This window comes from Pteronotus mesoamericanus, unplaced genomic scaffold, assembly GCF_021234165.1.
Source record: "Pteronotus mesoamericanus isolate MK-2021 breed Mesoamerican mustached bat unplaced genomic scaffold, CSHL_Meso_final contig_65, whole genome shotgun sequence".
Taxonomy (NCBI): domain Eukaryota; kingdom Metazoa; phylum Chordata; class Mammalia; order Chiroptera; family Mormoopidae; genus Pteronotus; species Pteronotus mesoamericanus.
Window position 1 is genome coordinate 13,168,013 of NW_026555228.1, and position 18,592 is coordinate 13,186,604.

The following is an 18,592-nucleotide window of genomic DNA, read 5'->3' on the forward strand; positions in this document are numbered from 1 at the left end:
TTCTATCCATGAACAGAGTATATGCTTCCATTTATTTGCATCTTCCTCAATTTATTTCTTCAGTGTCTTATAATTTTTCAAGTATAGATCTTTTACCTCTTTGGTTAAATTTATTCCAAGGTATTTTATTTTATTTTTTGGTGCAGTTGTAAATGGGATTGTTTTTTTAGTTTCTCTTTTGGATATTTCATTATTGGTGTATAAAAATACAATCAATTTCTGAATATCAGTTTTGTATCCTGCTACTTTAGTGAATTCATTTATCAGTTCTAGTAGTCTTTTGGTAGAGTGTTTAGGATTCACTATATACAGTATATGTCATCTACAAATAATAACAGTTTTACTTCTTTCTTTCCAATTTGAATGCCTTCTATTTCTTTTTATTGTCTGATTGCTGTGGATAGAGCTTCCAGTACTATGTCGAATAAGAGTGATGAACGCCAGCATCCCTGTTTTGTTCCCAATCTTGAGGGAAGTGCTTGTAGTTTTTGCCCACTGACTATGATGTTGGCAGTGGGTTTGTCATATATGGCCTTTATTACATTGAAGTATGTTCCCTCTATTCTCCCTTTGCTGAGACTTTGTATCATAAATGGGTGCTAGATTTGACCAAATGCTTTCTCTGCATATATTGATATGATTGTTTGATTTTTATCCTTCATTTTGTTTATGTGGTGTATATCATGTTTATTGACTTGTGGAGATTGTACCACCCTTGCATCCCAGGCATAAATCCCACTTGGTCATGGTGGATGATCTCTTTAATGCTTTGCTGGATTTGGTTTGCTAATATTTTGTTGAGGATTTTAGCATCTATGTTCATCAGGGATATTGGCCTGTAATTTTCTTTCTTTGTAGTGCCTTTTTCTGGTTTTGGAATCAGAGTAATGCTGGCCTCATAAAATGAGCTTGGACATCTTCTCAAGCCATCTCCATGGTACCAAGACAAGTGGAACTCCTTCCTCTCCCCACTTGAAATCCACAGTCAGATGTGGCAGGGGCTGGTACTCAGGAGAGTTAATTCTTGTCATCTTTTTTTGTCATCACCCTCCCAGGGGGAGGAATGTCATGTCAGCCCTTCCTCACAGAAAGATATGATAACCTGTGGGCACTTGACGTTGGCTTCCTTGGCTGGGCTCAGATCAGCCTCATCAGAGTTTTCCATTTTTTCAGGAACATGAGTTCTCCCCTGGAGTCTGCAGCTCTAATAATCCTCTTGGAGCTCCAAACCCGGGCAAAGCCCCTTGGGTTTTCTGACTCTTCTCTTCTTCTTGGGTTTGCTCTCCTCCCTGTTATCTTCAGAATCAGAGTCAGCTTTGCACTGGCCTTCCTCTGATTTATCTGGTCCCATGTGCTGTTTTCTGTGACTGTAGAAACTCAGCAGTGAGGTCGGGCTGATCCAGGTTCTTGTCTTGCTCCCATGTGTTGTCCTCACCTGAGAATCCCTTCTGCTTTACCGCTCCACGGTAGAGAACTTTTCCCACCACATATTCCTCTTCCTCTTCTAGCACCTCTTCCACTTTCTTGTCCCCCCTCCCGTCCCCACTGTAGTGCCTGAAGCTTTCTCATATAAAGGATGACAATGCTCAGAGCAGAGCCCAAGAGCCTGAGAGGAATCAGTGCTGTGCTTGTGGCATGAGGCGTTGGGTGGGCCCGAGGAGTGGCACCCAGAAAAGCAGTAAACCGGATGGCTGAAGCTGAGCCCCTCACTGAAGTAGCATATTGCAGGCACCACTATTGCATTTCATTGTCTCTCTGGCCAACGGAGAACCGTGATGACACGAGAGGAGTCAGCTTTTACAATCAAATGTCATTAAATGGTGCGGGCTGCTGTTCCCTCATAACAGAAGTGCAGTTACAGCAGGTTATACATATGTCTTTCTAGGACTTCAGAAATCACTATTTAAATACAGGCTTCATACATACAGCATCTGGATACTGCTGCTGCAGGTAAAATAGATGGTTGGCAGGAGGAGACTCTCTTTAATGCTTCCACTATGGTGTGAGAGGTGGAGGGAAGGATTTACCCGGAAGGCTTCCCTCTGAAGTCCCCAGGTTGGTGTTAGCTGTGTTCACCCCCAAAAATGCAGGAAATAAAATAACAATATTATGGTCATAGAATCCTTGAGAAACCTCTGTTTCGACCTTTTTGTCTCTAAAACAGGGACTTGAATTGCCCATGATCCCAGCGATAGGGACATGGGCTGCTACTTGTGTTGTGACACAGATGGCTCTCTGTGGTGGTCCTGCTCCCTGGGAGAGAAAGGCAAAGCCATGGTGGACACTCCCAGTTCTCTAACACCTGCACCTCTGTTCGCCTGCAGAGGGCAGAGCTCAGTGACTGAGAAAGATAGACTGCCAGGGTGCCTTTAAGTGTTGTTCCCTTAGGTAGGGCCAATTTGTTACCTTTAAATTTTCTTTGCATATATAAAAGGACCTTAGGGCATCCCTACTGAAAGACTCTAAACAAATGTCTGATACAGTTTAGTGCCTGCATTAAAAGAAAGCCCACCCCTTTCTGGAATTAATATAGTAGCAATATGAGTAAGTCCCTAACAGCCCTGACTGGTGTGGCTCAGTGGATTGAGTGTCGGCTTGTGAACCAAAGAGTCACAGGTTCAATTCCCAGTCGGGGTACATGCCTGGGTTGTGGGCCAGGTCCCCAGTAGGGGGCATGTGAGAGACAACCACACATGGATGTTTCTCTCCCTCTCTTTCTCCCTGCCTTCCCTTATCTCTAAAAATAAATAAAATCTTTAAAAATGTATTTTAAAAAAAGTCCCTAACAGATTTGACTTCCCAACTGTGCCTCCTGTGTCCTCCCTCACTGGTGACTCCGCAGGGGCAGCACACTCCCCATGGTGAGGTGGTGACTTCAGTCCTGGGTGGAGCCTGCATATATCTTGAAATTGATAAGCATCAGAGCTTGGTGTCTGGAGTCCTGTGGTCCATCCAGTTGGAACTGTTGGGAATATTTTTTTTGGTAGGAATTTTTTAAATGTTAGAGATCTGAGTAGTAGATTTGTGGTAATACTGGATCCAGGAAGCTTACAGTGAAAAGAGTATGAACTTAACCTGAAAAATATTTCTCTGTTCTATAAATCTCTCAGTGACATTTGGATTAATCAAGCATAATTAAATGTAGTTAGATTTTTGTCAGATTGTAGTTTGGAATAATATTCATCTTTGGAGAGGCTAATATATTCTGTAGAAATTTTATTAAGCACTTTAGTTAAGCAAACATTAAGGAGAACAAAATCAGCCTCAGGAAGGTTAATTACAAAAAAACACAAAGTATAGTAGATTATGTAAATCATTTACATTTTGAATACCATGGCTTCAGCTTTAATTTACATAGAGAGGTATTTGGGATTTTTTTTTCACATTGTATTTTCCAAAAGTACAAAATTGCAATTGTAGTCTTTAAAAGTTCTAATCATTTTAGGATTTCATCAAGTTGCTTAATTTTTTCATGTTATACATTCTGAAAGTGAAGAATTACAGTTGTATTCTTTACATTACTAATAATCATTTTAGGATTCCACTAAGTTTGTTTCAATTGTAAGGACTATATTTTTATTTCTGTATCTTTAAAGAAGCGGTGTTGTAAGAGAAGTATTAGGAGAGAGAATGTATATAAAAGACAGAGCATCCCTCCATGCCCAGCCTTTCAATAATGAAATGAAATTTTTAAAGAAAGGTAAAACATAAGAGTTTAGACTATAATCATAAACCTTTTTATTTTTAACAATTTCTTTAAACGGAGAGGTAAAGAGATCAAATTGGTTTTATATGTTATATTTTTTTGTACTCAAAGAATCACATTTCACTACCCTTCCATGTCTCAGGGAATAACCTTTGATAAGAATCCCCATAGAAGTTTCTGAAACTCTATCATGATGTGTTCAGATTTGTCTACATTTCTAGAAATAGAGTTTCAAAGGTATTGTCATCTCAGGAACACAAGATTACCCAAGAAATTTGAGCCTTGCCTTTATCACCACTTGAATCGTGTGGGCTGTAGGCTCTTTTCATGATCAATGACACCAAAATATTCTTTGTTTAGTAGATATGAAAGATCTCTTTCTCACATCTGTCTGAGATTTTCATAGACAGAAAAATCCTTCAATTTGATTTCCTTTGGTAATTTTGCTTCTTGGCTTTTCAGTGAAGATTCTGTTTTCCATTGGAATTGAATTCTTTCGGGAGAATAACACGTCACTTGAAAAAAACATTTCTATTAAATAATTCTAACTTTTGCCAACCAAAAAGTGGCCCGCTAATTTGAGTTCTGTACATGACTTTTGCAAATGGGCTATGACAGCACACATGTCAAAGATCATATATGCTCTAAGTGCTATATTAGCAAAGTAAAGGAATGTCTCACTGTGGCGCTTGTGGCTGCTTTTACAGCTCCTCAGTTCATCTGTGCCTTCCAAACTGGCTGCAAATGGCCACCTTAGAATGGAATGCATATTAAGAACCACTACTTCACGTTTTAAAACATTCTTACCTTGAGATTCTTTCTGAGAGAAATTAAAAAGGCTAAACATTCAGTTGTAACTCTATTGGCTCTTTGTATATGCTGGGCATCAAAAAGGCTATTAGAAAAGTTCAGTCTGGTTGGAAGTCAAAAAGCATTGGCCATCTAGCTGTCCACACTAAATGTAGTGTAGAGGCGTTTGCGAGAACAGGTAGGATGAATATAAATTGCTATATTGTTTATAATATATCACAGCATCCCTTTCTTATAAATTTCATTTTCATTTTGTCATTTGAACATTTATAATCAATGGGAAACCTCAATCTGTGTTTTAAAAGGCACTATATTTACATTAAGAACTGGTTTATGCCTTTATCTAAAAAAACTGCTGAGGTTACTATTCCACATGTTTAATTATGACAAATGTTTTAGAATAATTACAGTGGATCTGAAACCACTGGAGACCACCTGCCAATGAAGAAGGACCAGGCTGAACCTCAGGCTTCAAGGCCTTGCTTGCCAGGCGCAGGCAGGAGGCAGATTTTGCCTGGCTCTCGTAAGCAGCGTAAAAGGTACAATAGAAAGGACTCGCTGAGATCCTCTGTGTGCTCCTTTTTTCTCTCCCTGCCTGGGCAACTCCTCCTGGGAGAAGCATCCCATAAAATCCTTTAGTTTCTCCCTTCTCACATTCATAGGTCCTTCTCAGAGCTGACACGTGAATTTGCCCGATCAATTGTGCATATACATAACATTCTCTTTCAGACTAGACCAAACTAAGTGTATTTTGACTCAGTAGGCAGCCAAGGCAAGGTTTTCCTAGAAAATGTCAAGTATTCAGTATTTTAAAAATTTAAGTGGACTTGATTCTGTGTTGGAGGAGTCAAGTTATATTGTGTCCGCATTTGTTTCTGTTACATTCATTGTTAGAATTAGCACGCTCTCTTCTCATGCTGCACCCCACCAGAACTGAAGGCTACACTCTGATTAAAACCCAGAACTATGTTTGAGTCCATTCTGCGTGACACAACACAGGTTTCAGAAGAATGGAACATACCACTGTAGCATTCTGGCTAACCCTAATCTCTGCAGAGTTCTTAGTCTTAGAGTCACTTGAGGTGGTGATTGCTGCTTCAGGTTTATATACACATCACACCATCTGTTGTTCTCAGTTCACATTTCCACAAAAGAACATGAGTGCTGGGAACTTAAATATTCCCCAGATTCAGAATACAAGTTGTGAATACTTGAGAAACGCTTGAACCAAATAAGAAAATCAACGTGGAGTAAAATACACCATTGTGAACATATCTAACCCTGTGTTTAAGTGTAAAGTTACTTGCTTGGCCAATTTTTCATCATAACTCCTTAACTCAAAAGCAGAGTCTAAACTGGGAACGAGAACAGATTTGACAAGAGAAGAGTATTAACTCATGTATGAAATACAAGTTCTTTGCCATGTTTGTACCCATAAGTCCAACTCTGACCTGGTTCGCTTTGTGCACCTGTCAGCTTAGTTACAGTGATGAATGTACACACGTGTCCAGTGCTCACAAGCTGCCTTGTGGTTCATAGAGTGAAGCCTGGCCACCCCCCGTGCTGTGTGCTGTTTTGTGGCCTGGCTGGTCCACACTGTCACGAGTGAAGGATGACTTTGGTGAGCTAATCTGTCACTTCACGTTCTGTGGAGAAAAGTGTTTTGTTACTGTGATTGTTGGAATAACATGACCAGAGAAGTGTGTGGCTCAGATAATGTTCTCCATAAGTTGCGGAGCCATCCATGGTGTATGTCAAAGCCAAACTAGTCCTGGAGCACGTGGACAATTCTGTATCACAATTATCGAACAATAAAATGGCAGTTGTGATTCATTGTGCTTCAGTGTGGTCCTTTCCTGAGCTCTGGTCAGTAGTCCACCCCTCTCTCCTGCAAGCTTCCCCTTCTACTCACTCGGTTTCGGAAATTTGATATGTGAACAAGCACCTTTGCAAGTTGCTGGGAATGGACAAAAGATATTGAAATTCTCATGATTAGTCAAAGGAAAAATAAGGTTATTTGGACTCTCTGTAGCAAGAAATATTTGAGCTGACCTTTTTGGGGAACGTCCTATTGGCAAAATAAAGGAGCTGCTTAATGGTAAACTATTACAGTGGTGTTTTTCAAGATATGGTCCATGGATCAGGGAAAAGGGGCCATATAATATATTGTCCAAGCCAGGACACCTTTGGCAGTGAGAAAGGGCACTTGATGATGTAAGCAGATGTAAACCAGACAGTTCTGGGCAAATTGGCTTTGACTGGCCACTGACCACATAGACCAGAATTACCTGAAATGCCGGTTACACCCACACTCCTGGGCTCTGCCTCAGCTCTGCTGATTCTGATTCTCTGGGTGGAGGCCTAGGAATTGGTATCGTAACAAATGCCTGGGTGGCATACTTTAGAAAGTGTAAGTTGCAAACTGCTGCTGTATGGAATAGGCAGAAGATAAAACAATGTGAAATTTTCAATGAAAGGGCTATTGGTTCTGTGGTCTCTCCTGAGGAACTGATCACACACCAACCCCAGAACCTAGTGCCTCCAAAGACACTTGGCCACAGCTACGTGCTTTCTGAGTATGAAATGTGGTCTTCATGTTGCCTTCCAATGCCTTATTGTTATTCTTTTACTAAACCTTCAGTGGTGAATGGGTGTCTTTAAAATTTGAGACACACATAACTACTGTCTTGTGTGTTTATCACTAGAAAAAATTTTTTTGAGGCAAGAAAGTTGGATTTATATGATTCTTGGGGGGTATTAATATCAGGAAAGCAGCACCTTTGCCTTGGCTCTAGCTCCAGCTAGCTGTTAACTGTGCCTTAGTTTCCTCATCAATAAAATGAGGGAGTTGAGCCCTGGCCAGAGTGGCTCAGCTGGTTGGAGTGTTGTTCTCATAACTGAAAGGTTGTGGGTTCGATTCCTAGTCAGGGCACACATCTAGGTTGTGGATTCTGTCCCTAGTCTGGGCACGTATGATCGCCAGTTCAGGTGTGTACGAGAGGCAACCAATCGAACTTCTCTTTTGCATCAATGTTTCTCCCTTCCTCTGTCTCTAAAAGCAATGAAAACGTGTTCTCAGGTGAGGATAAAAAATAAAAAATAAAAATAAAATGAGGGAGTTGACTACATAGCTCTGAGGTTCCTTCCAGGTCTGATGTTTTATAGCACTCTTTAGGCATGCTCTTTCTGCAGCAAGCCTGTGTCTTTCCCTACCCCGTCCTTTTCCCCCCAGGCACATTACCTTGGCCTTTCTCTCTCCTGAGCTCTAAGGGCCCTTCTTTTGACGCTGTACCTTATTTCCTGAGCCCACACAGCCCAGCTGGCTCATCTTTTGTACCTCTGTGACTTTCTAAATAAACTTTCACTTATAATTAGAAAAAATATTTTAAAAATTTAAAAAACAAAACCTAAAATGGAAAGTAATTACTAATAAATTGCTTTCATGTTGTGATATATTTTGCCCAAAGAATACAAAACCAATGACTCTTGAAAGTGACAGTGGTTTTAGTTAGAATTTTTAAATTATCCATCTGTCTTTTACCGAAAGTCAGTGCTATGCTAACACAGCATTTACAACTGGGGAATAGCATTCTCATAGCAGCCACCCCTACCCTGATTGGAAATACAGAAAGTAAGCACAGTTTAGTCTCATAAAGAGACCCTCACCAACTCAGGAGTCTGCAGTTTCATGAAGCTGCTTTAGTACATTTTTTCTTCCGTGTCCTTCATTTCAAATTCTTTCCAATGATTTAACAATGCATGTTTACAAATGATTCTCTGCTGATATTGTCGGCTGGTCACCTCATAATCACACATAGCTGATCACAAGAGTAAGTCATAAGGCATCATGCAGGAGCGGTTTCTGTAGACCATCATCCACCACTAGAATTCTGTGATAATGACAATGTTCTCTGTGCTGAATAATATGGTCGCCACTAGCCACTAGAATATTTAAAATGTGGCTAGTTCAACTGAAGAACTGATTTTTTATTTAATGTGTTAATTAAAATTTATTGATAAATAGCCATTTGTGGCTCATGGGTGCCATATTGGACAGCATGACTCTACACAGCCACTACATTCTGTTGAAGCTTTTTAAATTAACATTGAGCCTCCATTTTTACCTGTCACTGGGCTGGCTGCTTAACAGCACCTTTATCATTTCTAGATGTTGGTCTTAAGTGAATCTTTTGTCCTCTGCCTATTGATGACACTTTCATCAACCTAATACTCTCTCTTGGGATAAGAAAATAATGAAATTATATTTAGACATTTTCCTATCATAGCTGCATGGCAGATCAATTCTTACCTTTGTTATAAAAGGTACTGATTGTCAACCTCTTTGAAGCCAGTTCTCTCGGATGCTCACTTTGTTCTATGAGTTGAAATATTAACTATAGCCCAGAGGGTCTCAATGTGGCCATGTTGGAATCTCTGAGTCCTGGGCTCCATTTCAGACTCATTCCATCAGACTGTCTCTGGGAAGCATTTATTTTTATTTATTTATTTTTAGAGAGAGGGGAAAGGAGGAAGGAAGAGAGGGTGAGAAACATCAATGGATGGTTGCCTCTCATGTGCCTCCAGTTGGGGACGTGGCCCACCACCCAGGCATGTGTCCTGACTGGGAATCAAACCAGTGGCCCTTTGGTTTGCAGGCTGGCACTCAATCCACTGAGCCACACCAGCCAGGGCTCTGGGAAGCATTTAAAAAAAATTCCCTAGGAGCTTCTAATGTGTGATAGGGTTGACAACCACCGATAAAGTCCAAACTACAGAGCAGCCTTTGAGAATGGCCAAAATGCTGGCAGCAGCAAATACTGTCTTCCTGGCACAGAGCAGGCTTAGGATCCTTGCCATTTTATGGCTGTTCTGTTTAACAGATAATTGGAAAATACTTAAAAGAGAGAAACGGCCTTGTCGATTTGGATTTAGGGCAACTAAGCAGCCTTACTGTTTCCTTCTGTGCAGGAAACTCTAAGCTAAGCTCATGCTACTTGTATTGTTCACTGGCATTCCTGTCCAAACAGAATTTATCAGTCCTCAAACAACATAAACATGTTAATGATTTCAACAACAGGAATGGGTGCAGAAGCTTTCCACAGTTCCTTAGTAACCACTTAATATTAGTGTCATTATTTTTGATATTAAAGATGATTGTTGAACAGTAAAGGTCACTGTTCCTCACTATGTCAGGACCTGGAAGAAGACTCAGGGCTTCTGACCACCGTCTTCAGTCATCTCATGGTACACAGAGTAAGGTACCATTCCCCAAGGTGTCCACATCCTAATCCTCTGAATCTGGGAATATGTTGTATTCCAAGAAGGAATGGATGTTGCTGATGAATTTAAAATAGAGATAGTTTCCTGAATTATCTAGATGGGCCCAATGTGATTGTAAGGGTCCTCATACGTAGAGGAGGGGGGCAGAAGTGTCAGAGTAATGTGATGTGAGAACCACTGGACTGGCCATTGCTGGCTCTGAAAATGGAAGGGCCATGAGCCAAGGAATGCAAGTGGCTTCTAGGAGCTGGAAAGTGCAAGACAACGGAATCTCCCCTAGAGCCTCCAGATAGGATTTCAGCTCTGTCTACACCTTAATTTTAGTCCAGTAAGATCCATTTTAGACTTCTGACTTCTAGAACTGTAAAATAACAAATATGTGTTGCTTTAAGGCACTAATTTGTTACAGGAATAGGAAACTAATACACACCTGTTCAGCTTCTTTCCTCTATCCTTAATCCCTGGGTACTTAATACAGAAGCAAGTAGAAAAACAATCAATGACTCAGTTGTGTTAATAATGATTTGTGGTCAAGCTATTAAATAAGTATCTTGTCAACACTTGTCCAGTGGAAATATGATTCCAGGTGAGAAACACTGGTTATCCCCTCCAGCTATGTAATGAGTCAGCTGCTGCCACGTGCACGGCATAAAATGACAGGTTTTCTTTGAACTTAGAAATTTTAGAGTGACAAGTTCCTAAGTTTAAAAAGCCCCTGTGGAAACAGTAAAGCATCCCAATTCTTTCAGGTATGGATTCATTAATTCTTTGAGAATGGAAGGTTATATATCAAATATTTTAGTAATGTCTAAACTCTGCTTTTATTAATAGAGTACAATAACCATGCAAATGAATCCCTCCCCCCTCCAAGAAAGATAATGAAGGTAAGGAGAATAAAAATTGCTTATAGGAGACAATACAAGGCAACCCTACTCTGAACATTTTTCCTCACATTTCTCACATTTGGTCAACTGCAGCTGAGATTCAGCTAATACAGTGGGTTCTCTAGAATATAAATTAAGGCAGTTCAGGAGGGCCTAAAATAAAGATCAATTAGCACCTACAGATATTTATGCCTTTAATGATATTTTCAAATTTTACTGGTTATTTTTTTGGTTTCTACTTGGTGGTTTCTTAAAGAATTTGATTGTGGGATATACTTTTGGTGCTTATGAACTGTCACATTTTGTTTGAAAAGCATCTCTGAGAGAATCTTTTTTTTTAATCTAATGCCTCCCATTGAATACATAGAGAATTGGCTTAAACATTCAAATTCAATAGCCAATGAGAACTGCAATACAAGAGGACTCTGTGTATGTGTGTAAACATTTTTGATAGTGTACCTTTTTATCTTGGTGTTGTATTTATTAACAAAGGCTATTTTTCTTTGGGGCAAATGCCAGAGTTCTTAAACATGAGTTTTGTTATGCCTTACAACAGATTGTTTTGCCCTTGAAAACATTTCTGAGGTATGGAAATCAAGATTAAATCTGTAACTATTACTCTAAATACAGCCTGTCAAGAATGTTTTTGATCTGTGTGGCAAAGCCAAGTTGTATGGCCTATGAATAACAGGTGTTCTGTTTTTAAATTAATTCCTTTGCTGACTATAGGCCTGGTTTTATTTCTTCTAGAGTCTGGGCTAACATTAGAACTGTTGTTATTTCAAAGAGCTAACACATCACCAGATGGAGTTAATAGAAGCTCCTAAGTTTGGCTAGTGGAGGGCATGAGTGCAGTTGTCAGAACATGAGCAGGATGTGTGTTTGTGTGTGGGGAGGGGAGGGTCTGCCTTAATTGCTGACATTTGGGGTCCTGATTGAGCACCTCCACCCCCATCTATCGGCTTCCAGCTGATCAGAGCTTTTCTCCAAAGATGGAAAAGAGGTCAGAATGGCCACTGGCCTGCCTTTCCGTACAGGTGAAAAGCATTCTGTCAGGTATAAGAAAGGTGGGTGGAGCCTGAGATTCTGTGTAGTCCCTAGCGTCTGAGGAATGAAACCAGCCACTGAGTTTACAGTAGCCAAGGCTCCAGGGGCCTGGAAGGTGACCTCTCCAGCTTCCCTCTTAGTGAGAGGTAAGTACTTTCTCATGGTCACTCAGCGACAGCATCATAGCTGGAGACGCTTAGGGACGATGTAGGCTGCCTCATACATTTAAAAGACCTTTCCAGGCAAAGGAGGCCTCAGAAATCATCCCCTCCAATCCCTTACACTGAAGTCAGAGAAATGGTTTGGCCAAGGTCACAAAGCAAGTCAGCAGGGGCCCCTGCAAGCCAGTGCCTTGACTGGACTTTCCAGATGGCCTTCCCTCCGGGCAGGTCTGTTCCTAGCTAGCTTTTAAGTCAGAGGTCAGCTCTTTCACAACTCCAAGACTGCCTCATGCTGCATAGTGCGGAGTCTCATCCTTAAGTGTTGGGGACACAGCTGGTCAGAGCCAGGACAGTTGCTATACCTGTGTTTTCACACACTTCTGAGAAACACAACAAGCAAAAGTGCAATTCTGCATCTCTTTATTTACAAACAGTTGGAAATGCTGTGTTCCGTTTGGGAGCAAGGGTGAATTTGGAGCAGAAGGGTTGGGTTGGGATGGGATTGAGGGCTGATTCCAGTAGTTTGCATTATATTCAGCACCAGAGCAAATGCTTGGGCTTAAGGTCACACTTTAACTTAGGTGAGTCATCGTCATCTTGTCTCATATGTACAGTATGTATGCTCTTCTTATGGCTTTGTCTTGGAACACATTGCTGTGACACAACAAAAATCTAAAGTCTAGAGAGGAGAAGTTGCAAATGCATTATGAGCTTAAGTTTCTTTTTAAAAAATATGATGGCCAAGACTGGTGCCGAACGGGTGCCTGAGGCACAGGAACGGCTCTGCTGCGTTTGGGCTCATCGGACTCGGCTGAGTCTGTGCCGCCATCTTGCATCCTGCCCTGGAGTGCAGCTGGGTGCTCAAATGAGGCCTGAAGGTGGAGAAAAAACAAATGTGCGCTCTTCCTGTCCCTCCCACCAAGGATGGGCTCACAGTAACTACCACCTAAGGCATCGAGCAAGATTGCAATCCCGGAGCTCCGTCTCTTCCCCTCAGAGCAGGTCAGAAGGTAGACTTCAGTCACGGGTCACTCTTCTTGAGGTTGGTTCCCTTTCCCTTTGTAAGGTCCTGGCACATGGGAGCTGGCTTCCCACAAATGGGCCATTCAATGTGACCATGACATTACAAGTCCCCCGTGTTCTCAGCTGGTGGAAGGGTGAACATAGGATTTCAGGGTTCCCAGGAGGAGGGTGTGGCAACTAATGGAGAAGCGCTGACATCGGGAAGCCAGGGAGCAGGGGACCCACATCCCGCATAGGTACCCACTGACTTTGGGTGTCCGTGAAAGGAAGCCTGCCTTCACCAACTGGTAGGGCGTATGTGACACTTGAAAGTGAGTAGAGAGTAACTACTCTCCCACCCTCACCGCCTTTCAGCCCTGTTGTTGCTCATCATCATTTAACCTGCCCCCTTCTGGAACCCTAAATGCTGTGCTCTCGTCCTCAGTCTGAAGCTTCCCTCCCTTCCTGAAGCAAAAGAATCCTTCCCTGCTTTTTTGTCATTCCTGCTGACCTCCCCAAGCCTGCATCATACTTTGCACGTCTCTCACTGCAGCCTTCATTCAGTCTGGGCCATTACTGTTGACTGGCCGGCCCAAATGAAGCCACCCCACCCCCTCCTAGGAAGGGGGGGTGGCTGAGGGAAATTGATGGCCAAGAGGCATCAAATGTTGGTGGCAGAACCCCTCCATTCCTTCTCAGTAGTCTTGTAGCCTTAGGAGGTATTGTTAGAGGTCAGGAGGGGGGCATAAGGTAAGATTTAGAACCCACTCATGGGTTGTTTTGGCCCATCTCTGGACTATCCCAGGCATTGGCCATTTCCGATAATTGGCAGCTGTGATGGCACTGAATCTGAGTCACACAAGTGGCTCCAGTCAGTACTGGATATAAGGCCTGCAAATTTAAAATCATCCTGATACATCAACCCCACACTATTTGCTCCAGAGCAGGATTCAGGTAAAAGTGGATCTGTCTGCCCTGGGCCTCTATCCAGGCACCTTTTTTCTCTTCCCTGTTCTCACCACCTTGCTTCGCCCAGCTGGCCTCCTCACCCTCTCACTGCTATAAGGCTCACCCAACCGAAGTGGCAGGCATGTGTGCCCCCTTTCCCTTGAGTGCGTGATCAAAGAGAAAGGGCACCAAACAAGCCTTGCTTTGTCCGCACAGCAATGCTCTAGGCCTTGACTGCAAAAACAAAAAACAAACAAAAAAAAAACAAAAAAAAAAACTTTCTCACATGCCATGTTCCTGCCAGTTTTCTGTCCCACATGAGTGCTTGACAGAGTTTTGGAGGAAGTGCCAGGAACAAGGGTGTTCCGAGCCATCTTAGCCTCATGGTTTCACTTCCCAGTAAACACCACTCATCTCCAGGCGGGCAAGGAGGTAGTTCAACCCCAACACAACGGGGAAAGACATGCCACCTTCCTTCACTGCTTGCCCTGCTTGTCACCTAGAAGGCTGGTTCCCAAGGCCTCTGAAAAAGGGTATGTCTATCACAAGAGATGCTGGGCTCTGCCTACAAGTTGTTGGTTCAGGCCTCTATCTCTGGCTTTACTGCGACAGCCAGGTGGTGCCTCTTCTACTCAAGAGTGTGGGCCTACACCTGAGTCTACCTGCTCACTTCCTTCCTGTGATGAGGGGATGGCGACTTCAAAAAGCTCAGCAGGAATGCTTAGGGTCTGCATCCCGTTTGGCAAACCTAGGGCCAAGGATGACTACAGTCCTCCCTAGTCCATTCAGATGCTGAGCTCAGAAGCAAGGCTCCCATGGTGCTCTCTGAAACTCTTCAGAGCCCCCCTTCACTCAAAAATATGACGGGAGGCCATGAGAACAACCTAACTCATTTCCTGGTTGGTCCAATACGGTTCTACAGGAATCCAGGATGAGCTTTTGGAAAAAAGTGCCGAAGTCACAAGGGAACCAGATAGTCCTTAAGACCAAGGATTTCAGCAGGGTTATTTGAGGGAAAGCAGGAAAGGAGTATATTGTAAAATGCCACCAACTATATTTTCAGGTTGCATATGGTCTGCACCCTGGATGGCATGTAATAGAACAGATACGTGCAGGTAGTAGCCCCCTATTGGTATACTACGTAGTTTGGTGCATCAAACTGTTACTTGAGGTCTATGAAACTGTTAACTGGTCAGAAATGGGGAAAGCCATTCCGTAATAGCATCCTTTAAGGAGAAGCTTCAGGAGATATTTACCATCTGCTGAACATGGAGCCAAAGCAAAGCAGCTCCTCCTTCCTTTCTTATATAGGATGTTTTTCTTTGTTGCGTTTCCCACACATTAAGGTCATTTGGGAAAACAAGTCAAAACAATGAAAAGGGACAACCAGGAGCACATTAGGTCTTACACGGTGCTCTCATTGACAAAAACTGTCCTTTGAAGAAGAAATTAAAGGCCACAGTAGATGACCTTTTATATATCTGGCCTAAAGCAAGGCTTCATCTATGCGCCACATTTCTGAAGCTGGAAAGAAGTGATACATTGCAATGTCAGGTCTCAGTGGCTAAGCTGAGTAGGTTGGCGTTTGCCTTTGACTCAACTGTTTCTACTGGGGACAGGTTTATTCTGGCAGAGCTTGGGTGGCAGGAGGCAACGTGCAGGGCCCTTAGGAGCCAGAAGTAGCGGGTTGAGGGAACAGCCGCTTCCACAGGTGGCACACGTGGTGGGGGTAGGTGTAAGGACCAAAGCAGAAGGCACCCCACTCAGTGCAAGCCTCCCCGGGGCGCTCTGCGTGTTTCCCTAGTTAAAGTAGAGTGATTCTAAATGATGCTAAGAAGGCTTGTATAGGTTTTCTGCCTGGAAACCTCTCTGCAGAGCCCAGGTGTTGGGCTGAGCGGAGAATGAGGGAGAGTTGGTCCCAAGGCCTTCCCTTAGCGGAGCTCAGGGTCTCTCTGCTGAGCTGCAGCTCCTGTAACTATGACCCTTCAAACACCACCCAGGCATCCCCAGTGTCCCTGCCCTCCTCCCTAGCCTGCGTGGTGTGGCTCTTATGGTCTGCCCGCAGCCTTTACTTCTCATCCTCATCCCCCTCACTCAGGCTGCTGATGGAGGCTGAGGCAGCTTTGGGTGAGGAGGGGGGTGAGCTTTTGATTGGGAGCCATGAAAAGGTGGGCGACGGGGAGCGGGAAGGGGACCGGCTCCTGGTGGGGCTGCTCACAGGGCTCTGCTTCGGGGACAGGGCCTGTAGCATCCGGCTACTCCTCTCCTGGAACATCTGCTTCTGGAGAGAAATTGGAGAGAAGGCGTCTGTTAGTCAAGTTATCTGAGATGGCAGCAAAACAAAGGAATGGTGGGAAGGGGAGTCACCACCCCAAGGCCTGCGCTCCCACGCAGACTTGTACTACCACCCATGTGGGCCAAGACTCTCTGCGTGAAATTGAGGCCCAGGGAGCTGCTAACCCATCAGGGTCCATCACTGCTGGTGCCCGCCATGTTCTCCTTCATGCTGCCTCCTCCGTCTACAAAACCTAAGCAAGTGTGTAGTATTTGCTGGGCAAATAGCCATGTCCTAGGTACCAGAAGGATATAAGGAGGAATCTCACAAACCAAATCCACAAAATATGGTATATGTCACATGGAACTATAGTCTGTGAGAAAAACAAAATGACACAGGGTAGCAAAGAAAACAATAAGAGAGGGATGTGAGCCTAGGGGCACATGGGCTGTGACTGTAAATGGGGTCAGAGGGAGGCCACACTGAGAAGATGCTATTTGAGCAAAGACCCAAAAGAGATGAGGGAGGCGACCACATTAAGGGCAATTAGGAGGAAGCTCATTCCAGAAAGATACGCCCAAGGAAGGAGCATACAGTTCATGTGCAAGGATGAACAAGGAGGCTATATGGGCTCAAGTGGAGCCATCTGGTGAGGAGGGGCACGGGGAGACGGTGTTAGAGGCAGGTCACAAAAAAAGTCATGGAGAACTGTGTCATGTAGGGTCTTGGTGGCCATGCAAGAATTTTGGTGTTTCCTCTGAGGAGAAGAGAAACCTCTGGGGTTCTGAGCAAGAGTAACAAGCTGACTTTTGGTTTGAAGGACCAGTCCAGCTCTTGTGCCAGGAGCAGACTACAGCGGAGCAAAGGCAGGGCACGGACAGCACCTGGGAGCCCTTGGTCATAGGAACCCAAGGCTGTGGTGGCACCTTGCACCAGGGTGATGGCCATGAGGATGCTGGAAAGCACTGGAAGTCCAGTACGTTCTTTTGCCATAGATTTGTTAAGCTCTCATTTACTTAAAGTCAAACTTTTTAGCATACAGTTCTGTGAGTTTCAATAAATGCCGGCAGTTGTGTGATTACCACTACAAAGAAATTACAGGAATGTTCCATCAGTGCCCAATTCCCTCAGGACTGTTTCTAGTCACCCCCTCCCTCAGCCTCTGGCAACAGATCTGGTTTCTGTCCTACAGTTTTGAAATATCTAAATGGAATCATGCAGTAATGTGGTCTGGCTACATGTTGAGGGCAGAACCAACAGGACTCACTGACAGATGGGATGTGGGGTGTGGGAGGAAGAGGAATCAAGTGATTCCAGTTCCAAGCCTGTGAAACTGGAAGCCTGCGACGCCATTTGCTGGTGGGGTGGTGGGGGTGGGGTGGGAGGGGGTGGGAACTGTAGGGGTTGGTGCAGGAGGATTGGGTGGTAAAATGGACTTTCCAGTCTGGGACCTCAGATGACTGTCGCCTGGTGCTTTGGGGACCCAGACCTTCCCTGACACTGCCCTTCTGGGGATCCCAGTCCTGGCCCCAAGCCCCTGCGTGTCGGGCCTCCCAGAGCTGCCAGCAAATGTAACCTTCTGCTCTTTGCCTGTGGCATGCCTCACCCCCAGCTCTGTGCCATCCGCTTCTGAGCACCCTGCCCACACTCTCTTCCCTCATTTCTCCCCTGTGCTCCTCACCAAGACTCAGCTCCCAGCAGCTCCGTCCAATCTTTTGATCCTAAACTGATGTCCAGAACCAATTTTCCTATTAGTTCTTTTGGTTTTTGCTTATTGTTTGAGTTCATTTTACAAACCACTACTAAACAAACCCTCTTAGGGGCACGTCCTGTACAGGAGGTGGCCGTGTCTGAGCTGGGGCTTCTGCCATGCGTGGGAAGAGGCCGTTAGGTGGAGAGGGAGCCATGTGCTGGTGGAGGGAGCCAAGTGGAGAATACTGAGTGTAGTCCCTGTTGGGTGGCAGTAGCCTGGGACTAGACCCTCAGAAGGAGGTTGGATTTTTTTTTCCCCCAGAAGTCCCTGGAAGATTTTAGTCAACGGAGGGGTATGATCAGATTGGTGTGTTAGAAATGGCTTTGAGTGTGAGCATAAAAACAAGGAAAGAAACCATACAGGAAAAAAAATTGTTTGCCTGTATAAAAATTTCTGAACATTGCCCTGGCCAGCGTGACTCAGTTGGTTGGAGCATCGTCCCATAAACTGAAAGGTTGTGGCTTCAGTCTCAGTCTGGGCATGTACAGGAGGCAACAGATCCATGTTTCTCTCTCACATCGATGCTTCTTTCCTTCTCTCTCCCCCTCCGTTCCCCTCTCTAAAATCAATAAGCATCATGTCCTTGGGTAAAGATAAAAAATAATATAAAAAAAATAAAAGTTTCTGAACCTGAAAAAAGCCACCATGAAATAGGTAAAAAGAAAAAGAAAAACATGGAAAAATTTTGGAACATTTAACTACAAATTGTGGATCTTAGTATATAAA

At 43.7% G+C, this 18,592-nt stretch overlaps 1 protein-coding gene and 1 pseudogene across 2 annotated transcripts in view; both read right to left on the bottom strand.

The window, feature by feature from the left end:
* Nucleotides 1-166: 166 nt before the first annotated feature.
* Nucleotides 167-2,860, bottom strand: LOC129076868 (chromobox protein homolog 1-like; annotated as a pseudogene).
* A 12,916-nt stretch (nucleotides 2,861-15,776) lies between these two features.
* The window catches only part of PCYT1B (phosphate cytidylyltransferase 1B, choline), a 92,751-nt gene continuing 89,935 nt past the window's right edge, over nucleotides 15,777-18,592 (bottom strand). For both annotated transcript variants that reach the window (XM_054581168.1, XM_054581167.1), the window contains exon 8: nucleotides 15,777-16,119. In XM_054581168.1, the coding sequence (XP_054437143.1) occupies nucleotides 15,907-16,119 (213 nt within the window). In that variant the 3' untranslated portion in view covers nucleotides 15,777-15,906. The remainder of the gene's footprint in view (nucleotides 16,120-18,592) is intronic.